This window comes from Catharus ustulatus, chromosome 4, assembly GCF_009819885.2.
Source record: "Catharus ustulatus isolate bCatUst1 chromosome 4, bCatUst1.pri.v2, whole genome shotgun sequence".
NCBI lineage: Eukaryota > Metazoa > Chordata > Aves > Passeriformes > Turdidae > Catharus > Catharus ustulatus.
Genome location: NC_046224.1, coordinates 54,599,489 through 54,625,652, shown reverse-complemented (window position 1 = coordinate 54,625,652; position 26,164 = coordinate 54,599,489). Strand labels below are relative to the sequence as shown.

Genomic DNA, 26,164 nt, shown 5'->3' with positions numbered 1-26,164 from the left:
GGCCCATGCCCCCCTCCCGCGGGAAGGCGAGGGGGGAGCAGGGAGCTGCTGGGCGGCGAGAGCAGGCTTCTTTCGGCTGTGGTGGCAGCTCTGTGCGTCTCTCTTGCAGAGGGAGAGACAGAGAGGAGAGAGTCTGAGTGCAGTTTTAGTGCAACTCAAAATTAGCGGGCATGTTTAACATCGATAATCGGCACGGAGCATGGGCTAGGGAACGATCCTCGCAGCCGGGGGGGGGCCGGGCGCTGCCCTCCGAGCCCTTCCCGGGGAAAAATAACAAAAGGGGCACCCAAGACGGTGTGTAATCAAATAGCCATCTTTAGGCTTCAAGGCTGGGGACAGAAATGTAGGCCTCAAAAGAAAGGCCTCTCTGTGTCTGTGGATCTGTGCTGGGGGGACCCCCCGGGCCAGGGCCCCCGCGCCCCGCAGCCCAGGGGGCGCCCCCCGCCAGCACTTCCCTGCATTATTTTAAACTTCTTTGGGTTTTTAACGGACCGCGTTAGGATTTAAAAGGGGGCGACAGAGGGACTCCCGATTGGTTATTGTCCAGGCAGTAAAAACAAAAACAAACAAACCCCAAAACAATACCAGCACTCCCGGCCTTTCCCCCCGAAAAAAATAATGTATATGTTAAAAAATAAGTGTAGTAAAAGACCCCTGAGAAGCGGGATTATTCCCGGAAGGGGAATACTACCGACTGTCAGTGAAATATATAATCCTAAATCCCATATACATTAATGTTTGTTTCTTTTTATATATTTATCTATTTGCTTCATGGCAGCCTGTGGATTTTATGTGATGTTCGCTGTCATCAGCAGGTTTACGTGTACGTTGTGTATCTCGGCTTGTGTGTTGTTTTTGACAGGTATCAGAGAAGAATCAGTGGGGAGAAATTGTAGAAGAGTTTAACTTTCCCAGAAGTTGTTCTAACGCTGCCTTCGCTTTAAAACAGTATTACTTGCGGTGAGTGCTATCAAGCTGTTGCTGTAGTATTTTTGAGTGCACGGTTATATTTAGTTTTCACTGTGTGCAATAATAAAAATATCCCTACTCTTTTAAAATGCTATAAAATAAAGCAGAAAAAAGCCTTGTAATTCTTTTCTCGTCTGGTCTAGTGATCAGTTAAAGGTGATTCTGTTCTGTAGTTATTTTTATTTTACATCTGCAAGCCTTAAACTTTGAAGGGATCCCAAGTACACAAACAATATATGTCAGAGGCCATTTTTTTTCTTGATTGTTGTAGAATGACGGTACTGAAGGACTGTTACTAAGAGATCACGTTATTGTAGTTATAGAAACTTAGGTTATTATTTGGAGCACTGAAATGTGTTGATAAATGTAAATTTGTTTACTGCTTAGTGAGGTCAGACGTTAAATATAAATGCATCTGCAGGAAGGTATACTGTTTTGCACAAATTATATTGTTATCAATTACTAGAAGCATTTATTGTTATTTTCTTTTTTAGAGTACAAAGAGCTGAATAATCTTTTTATTAGTTGTAAAATAGTAAATTTTTTCAGGCTTTAAAAATAAGATTGCATTCCTTGGAAATAGTACATATTATTTTTTTTGTGATACAGGTTATTTTTCATTGTAGCATGGAGTTCATGTTGAATATTTTAAATTACTATTTATAGCACTATTAATCTACTAGATTGCTTTTTAAAAATTAAATTTTATTAAGTTTGGGTAATGATTCTTTGTGGAAAAGATTTTTAAATGGTTGTGTACATAGTTGTTTTAGATGCTATGTATATGGATACTTATTTTTCATTTAGAATAAAGTTATGTGTATGTTGGTTTAGAAATGTAATTTTCTGTTTCTGATTTATAAATATGATATTTTTTCATTGCAGTTAATGATAACATAGATGTGCAGTATGTACAAAATAAGTATGAGCTTTCTGTTTTGATGAGCTGAGTGCACACAAGCTTTACTGTCTTTAGTTTGGCCTTCTGAATTAGGAAATGCAGTAATTGTACAGGTGCACTTTCTATTGGTTGTCCTAGATTGACTTCCAGCTTGAAGCTGTAGAGTTCATAGCACAGTGGAGCAGTTATTGAGTTACAGTGATGTCTGGAAAACCTTAGTCAGATATTTGTAGTTACTGAAATTTTGGGGTTTTTTTTTGGTGATGACATATGATTGCTTTAAGATCCAGGTTAAGAAAATAAACTACCATTGTTAATAGCTTTAGTAGAGTTTTTGATTGGTGGCAGGCCTAGAAATTAAGTGGAAAACTTGCTTTAGGATATCCTTCCCTCTTTTTTTCCCCCCCCCCATTCTCTCCTACATAGTATTGAGATAGTGTTGCTGAAGATTTGTCACATCATAAAAGGCAGTTTTTTGGTTCTTGAGTTTTTCTTTTGGGCCATGTAAGTTGTTAGTTGACTAGATTTTACATATAATTTGCAAAATGATAGTTTTTTTGATTTTACCCTTTTATTTCTATTTCCATATTTTGTAAGTGTTTGAATGGCCTAACTTTTTGCAGTAGAAGATTGTATGTCATTTCTGTTTTCATGTGTATTTCAAGAGCCATTATATACTGTGACAGTTAACACAATTAATGTTAATTTAGCCTTCTAATAACTATTAATTTTTAATAAGGTATTACTTTTTAAATTAGAATCAGACATACAAAAATATTATTTTTTATTATTGGCATACTGGTATTGACATTATTTAATATACAGTTGTTGAATACATATATAACTGATTACATTAAAATAATTTGAAGGGTTTTTGTTTATTTGGAATTCAGGAGAAAAGTTGATAAATGTTTAAGATAAAAGATCTATAAAAATGGCTTTATCATAATCTCTGTGATTAAGCCATTCTGAAATAAACTATCAAGGTTGTTGGTTTTGGGGTAGACTGATTTTTAGTGATCATTTTGATTTTTGTTTGGTTTTGTTTCTTCTGCATTGCTGCTTTACTCACTGTTGCTTCTCACATAATCTAAGTTGGATGTGAACTGTCTCCCAGCTGAGTTAATCTTCTTCCATGTGCAGTAGTGAGACTGTATGTACATGTCTCTATGTTAGGCTAACATTAATTTAGCTTTAACCTTGAAGGTGTAAAGGGGACAGTATTTGGTTCTAGGGAAAGAAAAAAAATGCTCTAATGATAAATTTGTTAAAAGGGTCTAGCTTGTCTGTGTTGAAGAACATAATCTGAGGGCTCTTATAAAGCTAGATTTGCATGAACTGCTGAGCAATTACCCTTGGAAAACAAAAAGTGTGTCTTGTGAACCTCAAGTATGACTATAATCTTGGCCTCACTACTGTAATGACTTTCCAAGCAAAGCCAGACAAATTAAGGCCTATCAACTTTTATTTAAATTTTTATCCAATTGTATGTCATGTGTACTGTAAAGTGAGGCGTCTGCATGGCAGACGGAGACCCTGTTGAATTCAGAGGGATTCAGTGGTGTGCACCTACATGAATATGTTTGCAGATTTAGATTCGGAATGGTTTGTGGCGAAAGTTGATTCTTTCTATGGAGCATCTGGCATAGTGTGTTGACTGAGATAAGATCTCAAGCTGCATGGACCACTTGCTCATTTTGCTGTGTTGCCACTAATAATGCTGCTATTTTTTCTTAAAGTTACTATGTAACCAAATTAGAAAATGGACTTGTTTGTGTGAGGTCACTAGTCCTGTTGGCTTGATCAAACTGAATGTTTTGCAAAACAGTCATTGGGTTATGGTATTTCTTGAGGCAGTTCTTGAGGTGTGTATTTTTGGTTAAATAACTTTTTCATTTGACTGTCCTGGAATTTTGATGTGTGTCTTTGGGAATCTATGTTAGGCTTCATTAAAGAAGTGAATTTTTTAAACTTGTGATACAATTCCTATAGATTTTATGATAGATGATAGTTGAATACATGATAACCCATCTACCCCTTCTACCTTGCACTGCTCTCCCTTTTCTCTCACTGGAAGTAATTTTTAGTAGGGAAAGTCTGAACCATTCAAACTTATTGCCTCTGTTGCTTTGAGCTGTTTGACAGGTGAAGTAATTTATGCACTGTGGTTCTTAGTGAGCAGTCAAAAGCCACAGTGCCGATAACCATTGATAGACTGTACTTGTTAATGTAGTTCTGTAAGACTTTACAGCAACAGAGAGTGTAATTCCCTAGGATGTAGTGCAAATTGGATGTTTCATTTCAATTGTCGTGAATTAGTAAAGCATTTTCTCAATACTTCTTGAAAAATTACTTTGTAATGTTAATGAAAATATTTTGGTATGGGGTAATACATGTAAACATCAGTAATGTTGACATACATTTATGTTTTTGTTGTTAAACACCCAGTAGGTAAAAAAAGCTAACATGGAATATGGCCTGTTCTTTATCTTATTGGTTGATTACATTACAGGCCTACAAAAAATAGGGCTGATGTGACCTCATGTGTTGGTATAAGGTTCTGCTGGTTTTCATGTGAGTGCAAGCAGTACATTTATTTCTGTTGTGGATCTTCATCTCTTTTGGGGGAGTGAGAGACCTTGTAAGTTTAAATGTGTGAATGAAGTATGCCTAACTGAACTTAAAATCAGTTTGCTTTTCAAAGTTATTTATCTACATTAGGATAAATGATATGAAAGAATTAGTTGTAAAGTAAAATAAACTTGTCTTAGTTCTGTGGAGAATTCCTGAAAGGTGGACAACGTGTGCATGCTGAAGCTTCTGGCAAAGGCAGTAGTAATTAGCTAATAATAGTTTAAGGTGAATAAAAATTTGTTGTTGTAAATATTGGGGAAGTAAGGGGAAGTTAGATAGAGAGGAAAGTGGTCAGTTCATAAATGAGAAGTTGCATGAAGTTATTAAGCCATTATGCTGAATTTCCTGAAATTCCATATATAGTAGGATGAAAAACAGTGAGCAGTTAAAAATCAGAACCATATGAAGTAGTTATTGATGACAAATAGAGGGGGTTCTTGAAAGATCTGAAGATATTTATAAGTAATTTGATCTTCAAGATACCTCTAAGAAATTAAACAATAGTACTGATTTCTTAAAAAAATTAAAATAAAGGGAAAAAAAAAAAGCATGAGCTTAAGAAGTAGATAAAAGGGATTCTGTTCTTAGTAATATAATGGCAAAAGTATCAGGGAAACAATAATAAGAAGCCTGGAATTTTCTAAGCAAAAATTACTTTATAAGAGAGGTTTTTTGTTATTCTTGCTTAGTGTTTAAAATTAGGATCTGATACTGCAACAGCATCTGCACACAGTGAGTATGGAGAAGTGCAGGATTGGCTTGTTTGCCAGATCTAATTGCAGATCCAAGGCCCCAGTAAATGAATAGAAAGTTGTAGCTATAGTAAAATTTTACATATTTTCTGAAATTCAAATTAATCTCAAAGTCTCTTGTTAAGAAATTATATATGTATATGGATAGTCATCTTAATGAAAGATTGGATGAAGGACCATGAACAAGAATAGATATGGTGAGTCACAGCAGTTTTAGGTGCTAAAAGAGTATCATCAGTGCTTATATATGCACGTAGTAATACAAGTTTAGCCATTTTAGGTATATTTAGTGTCTGCTTTGCTTAACTTTATGAGAGGTTGAATACTACACTTGCAGAAGTAGCAGGGAATGATAGAAGATAAACACAAGCCAGAGCAGAAAAGAAAAGGTAATCTGAAGAAATTAGGCACATTGTTGGAAAGTACAAATGAGATTTAGTTTGAAAAATGCAAGCTAAAACAATTGAGGGCCCATAATCCAGAACAGGTATTCAGTGGGAAGGAATAACCTGGAAAGCAGTATTGCTGAAAAAGGGATAGGAGTGATACCATGGGCCTGATAATCCTGTCAGTTGTGTGAACCCAACTCCCTTTCATATGAAAGGGATTTGTGCATGCTTCTGACAGGAAGGACAGGCCCCAGTTTGCAATATGATATATAGGCTTTGTAAAATTCAGAACGAGTTTAGGTTGCATCCACAGCAGCGTTGAGCAAACATTAGACAAATGGGAGATTGATTTTTGTACAAGATTATGGGATTGTTAGGAGTACTGTTTTACTTCAGAGCTTTTGCAACAGGTGAGGTAACTTAACAGAAACTTAAAGAAGAGCAACAAAATGTTAAGAAAACTGAAGAGACTATTTGATTAAAAAAAATATGTTTTGCTTGGATCAATTAACAGTTTGTGTGAGAAGGGGAAATTATATCTTCCAAACATTTTGAAGTGTCTAAGCAGTTAAAAGGGAGGTAATTTTAAATAAAAGAAGAGTTTGTGTTAAGGTGTAAGCTGAGATTAAACTGAAGAAGAAAATTCAGACAGCAGCACAAAACCCCCCCAAGATATACCTGAATACCTTCTGGTATGAATAGTGTGCCAAGCAGAGTATGGGCAACCCCCACATCAGGCACTGGCCTGGCCAGGACACCAATACATGTGCAACAGGTAATGAGCCAGGAATGGCATAGAGAAAGAGACCAGCTGACCTTACAGGTTTTGTCCATCCTTGAATAACACCACGATGAAGGCTTTCATCTTGCATACCTATGGATTTGACTTTGTGGAATCTTTTGTGCTTAATTTTGTCCCACATCCTGTAGTCACTGGCAAGAAAGGAAACAAATACATGCATGACATTTTTATGATTGCTTCTTAAAATTTGCTTTTCTCTCTTCAAGGCAAAAATTGCAATGCATGTTTCAGTCAGGTGTTTAAGGCCTTTCTTTTAAAGTCTGAAGGGAATATTTTGCATAGTGAGGGAGGAATTTAGTTTTAGTTGTACTGAATCATGCAACAAACATAAATCAACACTAGTTACTGTTCATTCAATAAAGCTTTATTTAGAGAAATTAAATATGTTGGTTGTTAATATCTCAGAATGTCTCTCACTAGAAGTTACTTATTTGGATGGATGTTGTCTTGTCAGGGTTGCTGGGAGTCCTCTCAAAGGAAAACAGAAGTTTTGTTTTATAATACAACATTTCTATTAGGACTCATCTGAGGGGAGCAAGCAGCAGGTGAAAGGGGACATAGCTGCCTTAAAATTGCTCTTTGTTAGAATTACATTGTGATGCCAGTTTACTGTGCAGATGAATTTGGCCTCCATCAAAGTTTCTCAGCTTTTCCTTCAGAGGGTAAACTCCTTTTTACTGCTGGAAAATGTAGTGAAAAATTAGTACAATGAACATTAACATATCTTCTTGATTAATTTCTGCAAGCTTTTTGTAACCTAAGTTGCTGCTGTTACGCTGAAGTACATTGGTTTATTTGGGGAGGGGTGAATGTTGTTCTTCAGTTTTAATTCAGAATTCTGATTGTTTAACTTGAAAGCTTATCTGGGCATGTGTCAGAACTAATAATCTACAAAGAGCAAGTTTCTGGCAACACTGTAATAACTATGGTGACTTTTAGGACCTTCTAAATCTTCTAAGAATGGGTGGAAACTTTCATTTAAGACCATTTTCTATTCTTTAACCAAAACAGTATTTAAATGAATTTGTACCTTAAAATTATTTGTATCTGTTGTAATGTTTTAAGTTGAATGAATGCTAAGCTAATTGCATTATGATCAAGAATACATATGGAATGCAAGGTTATTACTCCATTCCTTGTGAGATGGAATAAGCCTGGGCTAAAAAAAGTTGTTTGGTTTTGTTTTTTTGTTTGTTTAATTTTATTCTGGAGCTAGTAGGCTTTAATTACCTTGCTTATTTGCAGTTAAACCTGAGTAGATAAGACTTTTATATTCATTTTTTTCGTACTTTCTTAACCCTTTCCCCACTTTTCCCAGTAGTGAAATAGAGAAATATAATTTGTTAGTTTTTACAGATGAGGTACCAGAGGTACACAGAGATTCAGGTTTTTCCTTTGAGAGTGCATGTCAAATAAGATGAAACCCAAATACATTAAAGCCAATTGTTTTTATAATAATCCAGTTTTAATTTTTAATAATTGTTTTTATAGAATCCAGTTCTGATTTCTTCATTTTGAGCCTTAGTTAAACTATCCATAAAAAGAGGTTACTTATTACTGTCTTTTAAAATTCCTGTTTAATCAATAGCTGTAAAATCCTGTTTTATTTTTTAAACAGTGCTAATGTTATGTTCTGTGAATTGGAGAACTGAGAACTAAATATGTAAGATCATGAGAATGAGCTGTTTGTGTTTTGTTTTAAAATGCTTGTTCTGAGTGTCAGAGTGATATTTTACAGCTTAAATGGGACTACTTGGAGTTACTGTAGTATCAGTCCACATTATTACAGGTCAGCATGGTTCACAGAGGGAGTTGGGTATAGGCAGGAGATCCCATCACATGATCTTGTTTCTGGTTACCAGTCTGATACATATTGATTCTATGGCCTTAGTTAAATCATTTGCCATCTCTTTATTCATAAAGTGGCTGTACTGATGTTTGTTTACCTATCTCAAAGAGAAGTGTGAGGCTGTAAGCTCTTTAATGCAGATTTGTGTCTCTTCATGCTTCTATGTCATATCTTAAATATTTGAAAATGAATATAAATTAGGAATATATGAGAAAAGGAAAACTATTCTTAAGGTTGCTTGCCCTCTGCAGTGTTGAGAAGCAGAAAATACAGCACAGATGAGAGGAAGAACAATCTTTATTCCTTAGGGAATAAATAAACCTGGGATACCTAAGCAGAGAAATATTGAATCAGTTTGAAGAAAGAAGCTTATCTTGAGGAAGGATAATAAAACAGCAGGATGGTACCCAGAATAGTGAACTTAGGCTTTGCCTGAAGTACTAGATTAGTGAGCTAGGTATCACATCTCAAACACTGTCTCTTTGGAGCAACAAATTCAAATCTTAACCAGACCTGAATTACATTTTAAGCAGTAAGGTAGTGAAGCTGAATACTCCAGTTTGTGTTTTCCTATCTTTAAACTGGCTGTGCATGTATTTATTTTAACTCCAGATAAATTGTAGCAAGGCAGCTATGCTGCAAGAGGGATCACAGATAATAGAGTTATAATACAATGTAGTTTTGGTGAATGATGCACTGGAGCATGTTTGTAAGAGTCTTCGTACTGTTTCCTGTTGGTGTGGGAGGAGTAACTGTTGAGATTATTAGTCTCTCAGAATAATTTACAGTCTTACTTGTCATTCTATAGCTGCCTAAGATACATAAAAATCTTGTAAGGTGAGGCAGTCATTCTGTTTTGGAGACCTTTTCTCTCAGAGTTTGGTGGACTTTTGACGTGGCTGCTGAAGTTTAGATGGACCATACTTACGGCTGTGTGTGTTTCTTCATTGTAATGTGCTGTGACGTCTGCCGGTTGGCCTCTGCCTCCCAGTCCAAGGGTTGCTATGTTTCCGTGATAAACCATGTGCAGAGATTCTCAGGTCCGTAGATCACCAAATCGTATGACTAACTTCGGGTAGCTCTGTTCAGTTTCTTTTGAAGTGCAGTAACAACCTGTGTTACTGAAGCATAATATATTGGGGGAACTTTCCATTTGGGGTACACCCCAGGGGCTTAATTAAGCTAAAATTAAAATAGTTTACTCTGGAGATAAATTCAGCATGTTTTGAATATATTTTTAATTCTTATGGTGCAGGATAGATGTAGAACTATGTGCGTGTGTTCGTTTGCTTTGCAAATCTATATATTAGAAGAAAACTTGTGGAAATGCTCTTAGGAACAGTTCTTTAATTACCTGATTTTTTTTGTCAGGAGTATCTGTTTTCTAGTGACCTCCATGAAATGATGCAAAATCCAGGCACTGGCCATGTAAACAGTGGCATGTTACAGAATTCACAGATGTCCTCTGTTATTTTGGGGTGATAGTATAGCTCTGGAATGTTGTAGATTATGGAGCTGTTTCTTGGCTGCTTTTTACTCTCCAATACCATGTATGAAACCCCAGGAAAATTAAAATTTATAACAGTACATTCATGTAATGCCACAGTTATACAGTAAATACCTGAAAAAATCAGGAATTGCCTCATTTAAGTATGAATGTGCAACTGTAATTGTGTTTCTAGAGTGTATTCTTTAGAACCTTGTGCTCTCTGTGAGAAGTGGGAATAAATTCCATGGCAGTATTAATCTGTTGTATCAATGTACTTGTAATTCTGACTCATCATTCAATGTGGTAATTGATTAATCTTAATATTAGTTATTTCTAAAGAGGTTTTGAGTTTGCTTTCTGGTCATCTGTTATCCACTGTCTTTTCTTCCATGGTGTTACCCATGTGGGCCAATTGAGAAATCGTTTTCCTTTGCTTGTGGACTGAGGGGGATTCACTGTTGAGATACTGTTTATCCTGGCTGTGTAGCTTTTTCTGTCTCTCATTCTCTTCTAGTCATCATCATCTCAATCTTTTGACTGCAGGCCATAATTCATTCTCTGTTTCTTATCCCCTTGATGCCTGTACCCACTGTCTGCACATGGGATATTTACTGTAATCAAACGAATTTCTAATTGTAAGAAAATTGAAGGAAAAAAAGGATGTATGCAAGTAAAAGGGCAAGAGGACAAAGCACTAAATGTCAGGTGCCTAGCAACAGTAAAATACTGAATTTTACAGCAAAACACTAATAGATTCTGTGGTACCTGAAAAACAAATTCTGCAGCTGTGGGCATGCTGCATTCACAGGATCCAGATGAATGTACAAAGGGTATTTCACACACCTGAAAAATGTGTTTTCAGGTACTCTGCAGGACCTAGTCAGGCATTGCAGCATTGGGTACATTCTGCTTGTTCTTCCAAGGTCGTTTTTGTAATTCTAAGGCATAGAAATGCAGTTTTTAATTTTTTAAAATTTTTTTTTGTGAAAATATTGTTTCTGAGCAGAGGTATGTGCTAAGGCTGACCCCTGTAGTGAAGTACTGTGTGTAGTTGGATTTGACGAATATACAGGGCCCTAAATACCATACAGCTTGGAACAGTTGTAGTAAGTAGGTTTTTGTTTTTTTTTTTTCCCCAAAATGCTTCAGATTATTGTATTTCCTTACAACTTTAGTGAACTTGTGCAGTTTAATGCCATGTTCTTCTCCATTTATGTAGCATGAACTTATTCATTAGAAAAGTGTTATGTTAGTCAATGCGTATGGTATCATAGTAAAAATGTAAAAGGTTAGAAAATCAAAATACAATACTTGGTGCCGATGATTTAACCATGTTTAGTATTGTTTCATTAATATGTCCTGTAGTCAATGTGCTGTTAGTGAAATGTAGTTACATTCCTATAAATAAATAAATTGTGGTAAATAAATACAATGTTTCTTCCTACTTAGAATTTTGTATTACCAGTATACAAATCTCATTTTTCTCTAGTAGCATTCATTCTCCTAATAAGCAGTTTAATTCTATTGTAAGTAGGATTAGTCCAGCTGTTGAAGAAAGTGCTTCTTAAGATCAAAGAAAAAGTTGACTTAAAAATGATATACTGTTCTGCACATAACACTAAACAAACACCCAGCTTTCCTATGTGCACTGATACTTTTCTGTATGGCTATTTGTGTGCCATAAATTTATGTGCCTGTTAGAAAACGAAAATAGTTTCCTGGTTCTATGGTGGTCTGATGCTTTTGTAGGTTTCTTGTAAGAACTGTGTTTGTAGACTTTTGACTGTATTGAATTGCCTCTAGATTTGCTTAGGTAGAATTTGTGCCTCTTTGGAATTGGGCTGAAATTGGTGGCATCCTGTATCAGTCCTGCAGTGCACTTGTGGTAAAGATCAGGTGTGTTGCATCTGGACCATGTATATTAACACAGAATGTGCCTGCCTTAGCAAGGGTAGAAAGTAAAACAGTGAAGTCAATAAAGATACATTCAAAACTTAGAATACTGAAATTGGTGTAAATACTGTTCATTGGTTCTTTTCAGGAGGTCTTTCCACCTAAGGAAAAGTTGCAACTTTGGCAGTTGTTACCATTTTAAAGGGTTTATGAAAGTTACAGGTTTTGTTCTTTATAAGCATAAAATAATAGAAGCTTGTTTTCCTTGGTGGGGAAAGTGAGCTGCATACCTTAAGTAAGAAAAACAAAAGGCTATTTTCATTATTTCTTGTTTTCAGAAACTTACCCGAGAGTTTACTTATTTGTATTGTTTTCACTGGTATAGTGTAATCCCTAGTATTGCTGATTTCTGGTATCCACAGTATCAAAATAAATATGACTAAAACATTTTTTATATTATGGAAATAATGCTGGAAGATTATAGTGTAATGGACACAAGATAAATATAATTGTTTACATATCATATAACATACAGTAACTGTATAAATATGTGGGATTGTGGACCTGATTGCCTTACTGGATGAGTTTTTAAATGGGGCCCAATATGTGATTCTGCTGTAGCAGGGCATCAGGGGGAAGTGACCCCCTTGTCTTTATCCTCAAGGCTTTTTTTGGCTCAGATGGTATGTGTTTGCTATAGTTTGTGGCTTCAGAGACTTCATGTATTTCCTGACCTAGTAGCTGGCCATTGCAAAGACACACATCTCCTGAGCAGGCAGCCAGCTGATGCAGATGTGCAGCTTTTGGAGCATGTAAGGTGCACGGGTACTCTGGGGTTGCTGGCCTGGCAGGAGACACTTGTACTCTGAATGGTCAGGTACCCAGCTGGAGGCACATGCCAACTCTGCTGCCAGCTGGGCCAGATAAAACACTGCTGCTTCTCAGTCACCTGTAGGCCGAGAGAGAGGAAAGACAAGCTGTTAGGAAGTATTTTAATGAGAGCAGGAGAGGAGACCTTTTGTGTGTAGGTAGTTGAATAGCAAATGGAAGAAATATGAATGTTGTGTGAGCTGGGTGCATTCATGCACTGGATCATGAGACAGGAATGGGAATTTTGGAGAGAACACTGGAAGGGTGGATGGGGTAGATACTCTAGAAGGAAAAGGGAGGGTTGTGTAATCAAATGCTGATAAGTTACTCTTTAATAGCCAACTCCCTCTTTTAAATTGTTCACTGGATATTAATTGACTTGTTTCCCAGATGCTGGGTTGCTGCTGAGTGAAGACTGTCATTTGTAAAGTACTGAGTTGCACCATCTGCTTTCCTGCAGTGAGGTTCTGATTTACTGGTGCAAACCTTAGAGTGGTTCTTCTTGCACTACCAGTGCTGCATGTGCAGAATTCATTTCTGTTCTGTTAGTTTATATTTTTTCATTAACATTAAATTTACCTTTTTCATTTTGGTTTTAAAAAAATCTACCATCATCACAATTACTGTTACTTCTGTCCCTATATTAAAATGTCATAAAGGCATAAAATCACATATAATCAAATAAAGGATTTTATCTCTTCTTTAAATAGCTTGCAGGGAGAAAAGTCTCTTCTTGGAAAATAGTTTTTCATGGACATTGCTGCACTTAAGAGAGCTAAGAAAGTTACCATTGTGGAACAGTGAGAATTTCTTCAGATACCATTGTCACTTTGAGAACATTAGTAATGTGTATATAAACTTCATTTCGTATATTCATTGTATAAGAAGTGAATACGTTTTATTTTGTGTGTGTAGGGAGAGAGCATATATGAGTCTGGATGTCAGCTTAAGTTGGGGATAGATCACAGAGATTTTCTGTCCCACTTCTAATGCTGCATATATGTTAAGAATGAATTTTCAACAAGAAGATTTAATGGCGGAAATGTTCCCAAAACTCTAATAATATTTTTATACCTACCAACACAAAGGTTTAGAGACCGAGTTTGGATCTCACAGGTGGAAGTAGGTGCAAAGTGCTGTTTCTTTATGACATTTCCTGATCATATGTGACACAAAACTGTTGTCTGTCCTGGGCCTTAGACTTACGCAGTTTGGAAAGACAGCCTTTAATCTCCACTAAGCAAAATATATAAAATATGTAAAAAGTCTGTTGTTTAAAGCTACTCCAAGTTATGGAATGTAAGTTGCTCTGATCAAAACAATTAGTGAATAGAGGGCAGGTGAATTAGTCAAAGGTATAGACAAGCTATTTTTCATGCAACTCTGCAATTTTGCCTATATTAGACATAGTGTCATCCAGCTGCATAGATTTTGATGCTGCTATGATTGGAATTTCTTTGGAATTGGATTGGAATAGCTATTAATTGCTTTTTTTTTGCCAGAGATAATGTAAATTTCTGTTTACAATATGCTTATTACCGCTTTGTTTTGAGCTGTGTGCCACACTGATATTTCCAGAGAATAAAAGCGACACATTGTTTAAAAGGAGTACATAAATCTACCCCTTTTTCTACCTCAGTGCATAGAGGAGGGTAAAAAGAGCATAGGTCATCATTCGTGTTTGCTTATGTACATCAGAAATTATTTCTGTTATCTTAAATAGCAGCTTGTGGTGTCCCTTTTCAAGCAGACAGTCCTGCTGTCGCTTGAGTGGCTGCTGTGCTGCTGGCGTTGGCCCCCAGTAGTGATATGGCTATGGCTAGTGATAAAAGCTCTGCTTTTAGGGTTGTGGTAGTGGTGAGGACTGGTGGTGTTTTTGTAGCGATCTGGCCTGCATCAGGGTTCCATTGCTACTAGAGAGGCAAGCCTAGCAGATTCTAGGCTTGAGTTGCTTATTACTGCTGTTGCTTATTTATTTGTTTACTTTTAATCAAGTTTTGGAAGTTAGTTATGTGGCCTTGTGGTTAATATTCTCTGAAGAAAGGGGTTTTTTTGTTTGCTGCCTTTTAAATTTCTACAGGTTGCCACTCTTGTGCAGGGAAGTCCCATTACAGACTAAGCAGGAAGAACAATACAGAGGACATAGAGGAAAGGACTCCACATATTTATACATGTATTAATCAAATATATATTTTGACACCATTTTAACTAGTTTGTACTGAAGGAGATCTGGTCTTGTCACTTATGTAACTTTCAGGGCTTATCAGTTTTGTTGTCTCCTTGGACTTTTTTTACAAATGGAGATTAATAGGGGGTTTGGCATGAGTGTGATGAGAATGATTGATTAGATAGTGAAACCTTCAGAAAACATCATAGTGGTATGTCTGTGGATACTTAAATGAGGAAGAAAGAGAAAGATCAGAGGAAGTTAGTGCGTTTTAAAATGGAGTTACATGATGATGACAGAAGTTGTTATTTCTCTGGTATTTTCAAGAAAGCTGAATAGGAACATTTTATTGGGACTGGTCCTGGAATTTGTAGTCACTAGCTTTTGTAGTCACTGGTTATCCTGTAGAGTGTTGTGTGTGTATAGATTTTATATGCAAAAAGCATAATAATTGAGACAATATTATGTACTGGTGATCAAGGATAGTAGGAAAGTAAAAGAGAGTTCATCAAGTAAAGGATGATTCCAAAGGTTGCAGGCTGGGAGATGGGTAGGTTTATGGAGTAGGGTGAGTGCAGAAGAGTGAATTATGCTTGAAAACATCATCCTTGACCGTGAGAAATTCTTGTGTAATCAAGGCACATAATCAAAGAAAATTATTTTAGTAGCATAGGGGTATTTGATAAAAAGAGTACAAATAGCATGGAGTTAATAATAATTACACTAGAATTGTGTAGGTTATTATGAGCAATATAAAATATAAAACAGCTAAGGTTGAAAATAGACTTTAAGAAATCAAGTATAAAATGTGGAATTGTTAGGAAATTTTGTAATGTACCATCAGTAAGGGAATCTCCTGGTTTGAGGCAATACCAGACCATACAACCGCCCCAGGACAGGGAAGGGGAGAATCCTTAGTAAAGTTTTGGACCTTTTGTCAGAGAGGGAATAGAGAAGCATTTGAAAACAAATACTGTTCGATTAGATGCTGCCAAGGCTCAAACCCTTGATAGGTGGATCTCTCTTACTGTGGGAACTGAAGTACTTAAAAAGAAGATGATAAAATCCAGGAGCCATCTAGCAGGGTATTTGAAGCATTATTTATGTTATGTTTTATATTTATTTCCCTGTAACCAAGTTAGATTTCTGGGATTTTGTTTTGTTGGTTGGTTATTTTGGTGTGTTGAGATTGTTTCAAGCAGTTCAAATGTTATTTAAAAAAAAAAAAGAAAAGAGTGTGTCAGAGAATGTATCAGAGTTTCTGTTCATTCTTTTTACTTTTAAAATGTAATGTATTACTCTCAGGGACCTCTGTTAAATGCTGATCAGTTCAAAGACCACAACTGTAGTGCTTGGCAATAATCCAGCTCATGCTATACGAGGTAAGAACATCTTCCCTTAGAGGAGGAAGACGATCCCATGGAAATACGTTTGCTGCAGGATCATGCCAATGAACAACAGTACTTGCTGGATGTGACTGACATTGTGGCTTTACTTCTTTTATCTTATATCTTAGTTGTCCTGCATTTTTATCATGTTCAAGTGTTAGTATGGATATTAATTGAGGAATCAAAAATTATACAGACTCCATCATAAAACACAAACTAAAGAGAGAGTACTAAGTGTTGATGTAAGTATGAAAGGAGATCATCTGTAGGACTGATCTTCCCTCTTCCCTTTGTCTAAAAAATAGATAGATGTGCTTTTTATCAGTACCACTTAAGTTACAGAGCAAGTGACATCTTTCTGAGGAAGTGGTTGGTCTTCCACCCTTTTTTCTTGTGTTATATTAGTGATTTACAATTTTAAAGCTGGTTCTCAGCTGTTGACTGCCTCTGGGGATATTCTCTGTAACACTCAACTTTTCCTCAGTAATCAAGGTTTAAGTGCAGTCTGTATGGAATCACATTATATTCCTTTTTCAGTTGTGTGTACTGTGCCATGTAACTGGGGGATTGATGGAGTAACACAGTCCTGAGTCTGAACTTAAACACTTACCTGAACAAATGTATCTTAATCTTAGAATATATTCGTATTAGGTGAAATTGACTTTCCCTATGATTGGCAAGATTTCTCGGTAAGAACATCTTACAAAGAGTGCTTGGTTGAAAAAGTGTTTATTTTTCTGTACTGTAGTTCTCACCCTGAAGGTTGCAAGCTTGTTTTTACTTTAATAAAACGTTACTTACAATAAACATTTGTTGACTCCAGACGGATTGTCAAGATCTGTATTCTGCAGTTGTATAGAAGGTGTAATATTTCATACCTAAGAAATTCTATTAAGTTTAAGGGTTTTTTTGAAAGTTCTGAAAAGGAAATGATGGCAGTGGAAGACTACTTTCACAGTTGAAGAACTTCACTGTGGACTAGCTGGCACTAAGGTGTTTTGTGCCTGGAAGCTTCTGTATTAGAAGTATGTATCCAAGAAACTTTCCTCACAAAGGAGCATCTTCTCAGCTTGGAATAGGATGCTTTAATATCTCCTGTCTCATTATGTTGAAGTGCTTTGGAAGTTTAGATTATTATTAGGAACTTTCTTTCTTCATGGTAGTAGTTATATCTTTGTGTAGCTAAAACTGAAATGAAACCAGTATCCCGGTTTAATCAGGGGTACAGTTATCTCCAAATTTTAGTAGGCAGTTTTTCTCTAACCTTTTACAAACTTGTTCTCAATTTCTTTCTTACGCATTTTTATGTATGTTTTAGCCAGATGGATTATGTGGGGGTTTTTTATATGTTAGTAAGCTTTCCCTAGAAGTAGTTTCACATATTCAGTCCCGTAGTTCAGCACTGGAGTAAGCAGTACTCTCATAACATACAATAAGGCAAGCAAATCTACTTTCTTTTTAATGTTCTAAAAATTAGTGATTTACTGCAACATTAAGGTCAATAACTTTTAGGCTTTATCTTACATAGTGACCTCAAAAATAAGGAAGTTACTTCACCTGTAGATAGAGTGGCTCACTCTTGAGCTGATTTTAATATTCTGATTTGCTCATGAACACATAGGAATCACTTGTCCTCTTTCAGAAATAGTGAAGAGATTTTAGTACATTTACTTTTTAATCAGACACTATAAGGACAGTAGAAGTATCAAATTTTATAGCCAATATAAGGCTAATGATATCTGCATAGCACTTCTGTGGAAGAACAGGGAGAAATTGCAATTAAGCTACTGTGTAGTGCTTTTTCCCTGTCATTTAAAGACTGATAATGTGTTTGTCTTTTGCCTTAAATAGGTGAATAATGCTGCTTCCCATAGATTTTAAAATTGGTGATGTTCTCTGAGTGGGACAATGAATGGTGCCAAGGTTTCCTAATTTCAGGAGAAGTTTTCAGTGTTGTGTTTTATGTAAGAGTGTAGTGTAGTAAATCTACCTAATAGTAATTTGATTAGTCCAAAATGTGCTTATATTGCTTTGTACATTTGAGAACTACCAAATACATATTACATAAAACAGATTTAATTCAGTAAATAGATAGTTCTGAATATGAGCTTACTGCAAAACATTAAATATGTACTAAGTTTTTACAGCATGTACTTTTTTGTTCAAATACTAGTAGCTGAAAGTACAAATATAAGGAAGATACGCATAGTGTGAAAATAAAAACCTCTCTGAAGTGAATATATTGTTTGCATTATTATTTGCAGATTATGGCCAGCATGACAGAATTTTACAGTAATACAGTTTTGGCAAGAGTGGCTCTTACTGTGATGTTCTTTGTAAAAGGTCGGGGGAAAATATTCTCATTGGCATTTAAAGATAACACTTCAACTGTAGAAGAATTTGGAACAATTCAGAACAATTTTTACTACACTTTATCTACACTTAAAATAATCTTTTTAAATCAGGAATAATTTTTCTTTGTTCCTAAAATGTTAGAAGGACTCATTTGAGGGACAATTTGTATAATTAAAAATCAAAATTAAAAGGATAAGGATTCTTTTTCGAGGTTGTTACTTTAATTATCTATCGTTGTTGACAGATGTTAGTTGTCTTACACTTAACCTAGTAGAAAGGCTGCTAGCAGTTTTTTACTTACCTTTTCCATTATGGTAATTTCAATCTTGTTTTCTTCCCAGAAGCACTTTTGGCTATAGTACACTACTACAGTTTGGCAAGGTCAAGGCCCGGTAATTAGAAAAGTACCTCCTGTTCATCCATTGTTGCATTATTATTTGTCTGTATTTTAAGTAGTTAAACTGTCTTTCCATTTCTTTCTCCTTTATTTGCATTCTTCATTTTAATTTGACAGCATGTCAGAGTGATAGCTAAATATGAATGGCACCTCTGCTACTGAAAAGAGCAAGGAGTAACATATGCTGTAGCCAGGATGGTAAGTTCTGTTTGAGTCTCAGGAGTAGTGATGTGGGAAGGAGCCATTCTGAGTTTTCTGAAGACCTTCCTGTTCTGAAATTTTTGCAGTTGTGCCAGTTTCCCCTTTTCCTTTTCAAAAACAGGAAACTGAGCAAGTACAGTGGAAATTTCCTGTCTTTTGACAAGATAGAGGAAGAAGTTGGTTTCTGTCTTCCCTAACTCATTATGGGATACTGAGAGCTCATGACCCTTTTCTGGGTGGATGGCTTTTTACCTCTTAGGTTCTAGTGCTATTGGGCTGCTGGAAAAAGAAATAATAATGCATTGCTGTGTAATTTCCTTACTTCTTTTTAGGAAATGAAGTTTAAAAGGAGTTTTTTGTTTAAAACAAAAAACTTGACAACCATGACCTCCAAACCTTTAGAATTTAGGAGATGTCTGAATTACTTAGCTGATTTGAGATTTAGATGTTTTTTTAAAATTACTCCTCATAGTTCCTGGACATGCTCTGCATTGATGTAGATGTATCAGGGGGTAGAAATAGGAGGTCATTCATCTAATTGCTTAGGAACTTCTGTGTGCTCCTAAGAACAGTTAGTTTTGCAACGTAATTTTAAGAATATTTTTAGCCCCTCGTTTTCACATGATAAAAAATTTAAAATTCTTAATGAGAAGAACTGAAAGGTAAAAAATCGAAGTTTATGTATCTTTTGTAAGCTGTTAGGTGGTATATTTTCCAAGAACCATATTTACATGCACCAATAAAAGATGAAATTTTAAATAAAGACCGTGCAAAAGACAAATAATATTTTTTCCTTTACTATCACCTTTTAAAAAAAGAAGAAAGACCTCACAGTACATGCTGCCACTTGGGCTTTTTATAAAGGCACCATTATAAATACTGTGAAACACATAATACTTTCTGGATAAGTCTTCGTAAGGAAAAAAAAGCGGGGAGAGTAAAATTTCTAAATTGTATTTTATAATAAGGAATACAAAATAATAAAATCCTTGCTAGGATTTAGTCTCATGCTTTCTTCTTATCTAATGCTGCAATCCCTAGTGATAGCATCACAAATGGTTCCTGTGTAGAGTATTACAGTAGGGTGATTTGGGATTATGTTCTCATGTGAGAGTAGGAAAGATAAGCATGTGTAATATATTTTCACTAAACATTAGTATTGTGAGATGATAACTTTTGGTTTAGAAACAGTATCAAGTTGTAGGCAGTAGTGGTGATTAACTAGGTTAGTCTCAGAAATCTGAACACTAATTATTATTTTTCATAGTGCACTTCACTGAAAAATATAAATAAACTACAAAAGGGAGGTAGTCTAGTAGCATCTAGTCTGTGTTGTAGTTTTGTACATATGGTACTTTTGAAATATAAGAGTTTCAATGTCTTGGGAAATACTGCATAGTATACCCTAGTAAATAACTTTTTCTTATTCTACTTCAATAAGACAATGAGAATTACTTGATCTAAGGCTTCGTAATGAAATTTGCATATGTAAATAGTTATCATTCAGGATGTAGCAAATTAGGTTAATTGTGATTTAAACTATTTGTTTTTTCCACGCTAATGGAAAATGGCAACGCATTACTGGAAATTTATGACAGAGGAAATAAATGCAACTAATGTTTGGGTTTTTATTTTTTTGAAGATCCAGAAATCTGTTCCTGTGTATTTTGGGAAGAATTGTTTCCATCACAATTGCCAATAATAGAATCAAATAGACTCTGTCTGATTGTGTTGGTGTCACATTATAGATAATGTGACAAATGCTGCTTGTATGTTGTTTTTATGCTTCTCTGGTAGTGAGGCCACACCTTTAAGTCAGAGCATCCTTTAAACTTGAAACACCTGTAGAACTAGTTGTTCAATTATATTCAGTTTCCAACACTGAATGAAGTGTGGTTTTTCAATTACTTCCATTTCTTATTAGGTTGTGATGTGGTTTTGAATACTGCAGCTGAGGGAAAAATAAGGAAGTTTTACAGCTGTTTTTTTAAAAATAATTTATAGTTGCTTATTTGAGATAAAAGATGAAATCAAAGATTAATATTGCAGATTCCATTTAAATATGGGCATTATTGAAGGGGGAAAAACTGATCTGTAGAAGACTAAACTTTAATCTAGTGAATGTTACAGTATTGCTGCAGCATCTGCAACTTAGTCTTTCAGTGAACTTTGTATTATGGTATATGTCTTTCAGTGAATTTTATATTACGGTATATGTCAGTTTTAATGGAGTATTGGCTAGTTACAGTTATATTTTTCTAACCACTTTTAAATTCTGATTCTTTAGAGAATCTCAGTTCAAAATATTTAATAGGCAAAAATCACTTACTGAAGTGCCAGTTGTAAAAATTGAATGATGTTGTATTAAGAAAGTGACTAAGGCATTGCTGTCATAGCCATTTACCAATGATCACTAAGCATTAAAGAAAAAAAAAAACATATAGTGCTTCTGCAAAGTTAACATTTTCTTTCCCAAGAGTTAAAATGAAAAAATCATCTGTCTCCTTACTGTTGTATCTATAAACATTAATGATGTTCTTTTCTTTCTCCAAAGTGGAAGTCAAATTTGAGTAACAAACTTTAGAGCATATAGCAGGCAAAGCATTCAGACTCTGAAAATAGTGCATTGGGGTTTGTCCTCTAGACAGAAGTTCCCTAATCTGACAGGTGAGGGATACACCAGTTGAAATTTTAGATCATTCAGATCCTTTAAGAAATTCTGCTTGTAAACTAAGTGGCATTATTATTTCTGGAATTTCCATTTATGTTTCAGACGACGTTATGTTTGTATCCATTATGTAAAGTTAGTTTACGTATTGTTATGTTGCATATTCTTACAGCAAAAATAATAACTACATAAACGTCTTATTTGTACTTTCAGTATCAACCGAACTAATAGTTATGTATGCAGTAAAAAGCCATAACACATACATAACTCAGAGTAGTGTAGGTTCCATCTGCCTAGGTATGTATAAATTGACATACATACTGAAATATCTGTTAGTCTGCCTATCTTCTGACTTTTACAAGTTTCTTCTTTAGTACACAAGTAGAGCTGGTAAAATGTTTCCTAGCACCTCTTCTTATGCATGCCTTCAAACCGCTCAGTCCTTTGCAAGGTCAGTGAAGTTCCTGGGTTTTGAGCTGGCAATACTCGGTTGGCATTGAAGTACTGTGCCAGTAACAAAAACTTTTGCATTTGTCATATATTTGTAAATACAAAATACCTCTCTTTTGGCTATTTCTGCTTGCATGAATGGTAGGATAAATTACTTCGAAAGGATATTATGCAACAGATATTTTCTTTAAAATGAAAAATTATTAGTTGTGTGAAGAAATGACTGACAGATTCTTGTCCTATAACTTTTATCATTTACAGCTATTCATGCTTTTGCAGCATGTGACTGCCTTTAGTAAATTTTCTGGTTTTAATCAAATATGATTTTAGAAATATATTTCATGCTGCATATGAAGTATATTTCCAACTCTGCAATCCCAAAGCGTGTTGCATTTGACAGTGAATGAGCTGCATACCAACTTAGATGAGATATTGTTTTAGGAATAAGTCAGTCTTTTAATTTACTTTTCTTTTTTGAAACATCTTAAAGTATTACAGGTGAATTCATTATTAATTATGATGGTTCAGTAATAGAGTGTTCCATGATGAAAGAGTGCTCACTGCCTTAATCTTTAAACATTTATAATAACCATTGTTTATTTCTCTTACTAATCCCCACTGCAACTCTTGTGTCCCTTGGGCTCGAGAGACAAGGTGTTACCAGATCTATGGTAGCAGAGTGCTACACAGCTCTGCTACCTGTATATTGTCATGACTTTCAGTGTTTGTTACACTGAAAGGGGAAGGCAGTTATACTGCTTCACGAGGAATGTATGGTAATATAGAGGGAATCAGTTATGTTGTAGTAATTTCTAGAAAATGCAAAATCATCTAGGCAGTTTCAGGTATTTGCTGATAATGGACAGTGGTGAAAATATCTGGAAACAGATCAGGATTGGAACGTCTGTTATTTGACTAGGCATCTATTTCATGAGAAGTAGAAAAAGAAAACAAATTCTACTGCAGTAATAGGTAGAAATAACTGTGTGGTTTTTTTTCCTAACTTGCTGTTAAAAACCAGACTAATGAATAACTAACATTTACTTCTATCTGTAGTGCTTTTTTGTATTTTCATTATAGTTATTTGTAACTTTTATGTGCTTGCTTTTGCCTGAAAAATGTGCTCAAACATCAAAATGCTCAATCATTTTAAATGAGTAGTGAAGAACGTTACGCTTGTGTTTACTGTTGGCAGGTTTTTTTTAGACACAAGGCTAGAGGTCTTGATCTTGTATTCTTGGTTCTATAATGCTCTTGTGAACTAAAGCCAAAGCCAGTTAAAATAAGTTCTGTTAAATTTCATAGGAGTTGGATGGGGCTTTCTGAAAAAATAAAGATTTGAAACCTGATATGCTGGCAAAATTCTAACCTTTGGTTCTCAATGTATAATTTGTCTTTCTGAGTAGATACTTAGATTTTGCATGGTTTATCTGATGGGTAGTACGTGCTATATTTTTTAAAGTAGCCATTTATAGTAGAACTACTTTGTTATAAAGGCAATAGTACAAGACTTTCCTCTGCATTTGCACATTGTGTCCTTCACCTTGCTCTTTTCTGCTTTTATTTCAAGTGGGCAGCAACTGCAAGTGGTAGGAGAGGGCCAGATGGCTCCTGTCAGGTCTAGGAAGTAGGCATGTAGTGGAAGACAGGATCTTCCTTTTCATCCTCAGGTAGCTGCAGAGGTGACTGAGAGACTTCCCTTTGGTTTATTTCTACATACAGACCTGTACTGTTGCTCAGTAACAGTCTTTTAATGTAGAATCTAATGGTTATGACTGTGAAACTACAGCCATTTTCCTAAAAGTACATAATGCTAGAGATACACCTTCCAGTAATGATCATTTTATCACTTACTTGTAGAGCTCTGAATTAGATCAGGTTCCTATTGTACAGAGGACTGTAAAGACAAGCAATAAATTTCTTCCAAAGGAAGAATTAAATAAGCTCAAATTAAATAAGCAAAGAAAATGAGACTTGAACTGAGCTGCCATACATGGAATCATCCTCGAGGTCATTCCAGGGCTATCTGTTAGAGCCCTTGTACTTCATGTCTCTGTTCCAAATCCATGGATATTTGAGATGAGCTTTCTAGTGGACACAATTGATTTAATGTATTAAACAGTTTGCTTTTCAAGTTATGTAAGTTAGGGGTAAGCATAGCCCTCAGACAAATAAAAAATGAGTATTCAGGCTGTCGATATGTATTCAAATGTCAATAATTCTTAATACTACAATACTAAAAATAGGCCAACCTGTGTTTTTTATATGCTCTCATTTACTTATCTCACCAGTTGCAGTTTCTACTTCTGTCAAGAAAGTAGTGTGTGAATTATATGTGGTGAAGTTTGGTTTGTTGGGGTTGATTTGTTTGTTTTAAACTGAAATCCAAAGTTTGTACTTTCTCAATCAGTTGAGTTTTTTTCCTCTTATGAATATAATCATGGAAGTAGAGACTTGATTCCAGAAAGACTGGATCAGAAAACTCAGTATTTAACGAGCCCGGAGAGCAAAAAATACTGAATATATAGTAATGGAGTTCCTTGATCTACGCTTCTCCTTTCTGTCCAGAAGAACCACAAGCAGACAAAGCTTCTGGAATGAGGAGGACCAGGACTAGTTTCAGTCTTAATGCAGGAAGTGATTATTGTTTTAGTAAGTCATAAAATGGAAGATGGCGGAAAATGAAAGTGTCAGTTTTAGTTATAACTAGGCACTCCTGCAAGTGACAACTCGTTTTTCATTTGGAACTTCAGTTGGTTTTGTTTTCCTCCTTGGTGATTCGATTGATTTCTAGAGCATAACTGAGCAGTTACACTATTGTGTCCTTTTCTAGCACCAGCCTGCTTAAAGGCTGTATATGCACCTATTGGTGTGCAAACAAAAGAACAACATACATGGACTTCTGTGAACTTTCAATCAGAAACAGCAAAAAGGAAGAAGAAAATGCAGACTGGGAAGCATTCTATATACCAATAAATAGGTCACTTACAGTTTATATTAAATACTTTAGATGACCAGATGGTTATGGAGTTTTATCTACATAATTTGTATTTGATATGTACATTTGAGTGCATGAAATAGCTGTGAGCTGTGAACATGGAATGTTTTTTTTGGAACCCAATGTAGAATACCCCTAATAACGAGAGCCAGATAGTGGGGAAACTTAGAATTTATTGCTTTCATGAACACCTGTGCATTGGTTTTTGTTTTGCTTTTAATTTGTCTATATCTGAAAGTGATGTAAGCAGCATCTGGTTATTCTTATTTAGTATGCCTGTGCTGCCAAAAAATCAACAGATTCCTACTGTACTGCGTTTCAGAACTAATGAGGACATAATTATATCCCTGAGCAGGAAGAAGGAATTATGCTTTGTTGGGGACTAGACTAGAATAGAAAGAAAGTAAACGAGAAAAACATTATTTTGAAGCAAGTAAGAAGTGATCACTTCTGTCAAATATCTGATATGGATTTGTTGGCAGTTGACTGAGAAAATAACGCAGTAGAACTTGATTTCTGTTGAAAATAGGAATTTTTTTTTCCCTTTTAATTTTGCATGTCTGTTTTGCTGGTTTTCACCTTCTTCAAACTGATGTAGATTTGTAGGTTCTTATGAAGATTATTAAAAATAAGCTAATGAACAAAAGCAGGTTAAGTTCTTTGTTAAACTGTTGATTAGTTTTAAAATGCGTTTTTTAAAAACTGGTAAGTGTTCAAGTCTAATGTGCTTGAAAAGCCATCTAATTTCTTGAAATGGAATGTAGTGTATCTTTGTAGCAGGTATATGTTTTTCAAATACATAGTGGTAGAAACACATACAACTATCTACTTTTATTTCACTACCGGTGCTTGGAATGAATGGGGAAGGCTGAGAAACCTGTCCTTGGAGACTGACAAAACTTGACTGCAGAGATTGCTGAAGTCTCTGCTTTGAGCTAGCAGTGGATGAGATCAAATTCAGGGATTTCTTCAAAACCTGTTATTCTGCCCTT

At 35.4% G+C, this 26,164-nt stretch overlaps 1 protein-coding gene across 1 annotated transcript in view; it reads left to right on the top strand.

Annotated features, from left to right (window-relative positions):
* Positions 1-26,164, top strand: part of ARID2 (AT-rich interaction domain 2) — an 88,586-nt gene that overhangs the window by 1,474 nt on the left and 60,948 nt on the right. Inside the window, exon 3 of the mRNA XM_033057978.2 lies at positions 863-960. Coding sequence (XP_032913869.2) covers positions 863-960 — 98 coding nt within the window. The remainder of the gene's footprint in view (positions 1-862; positions 961-26,164) is intronic.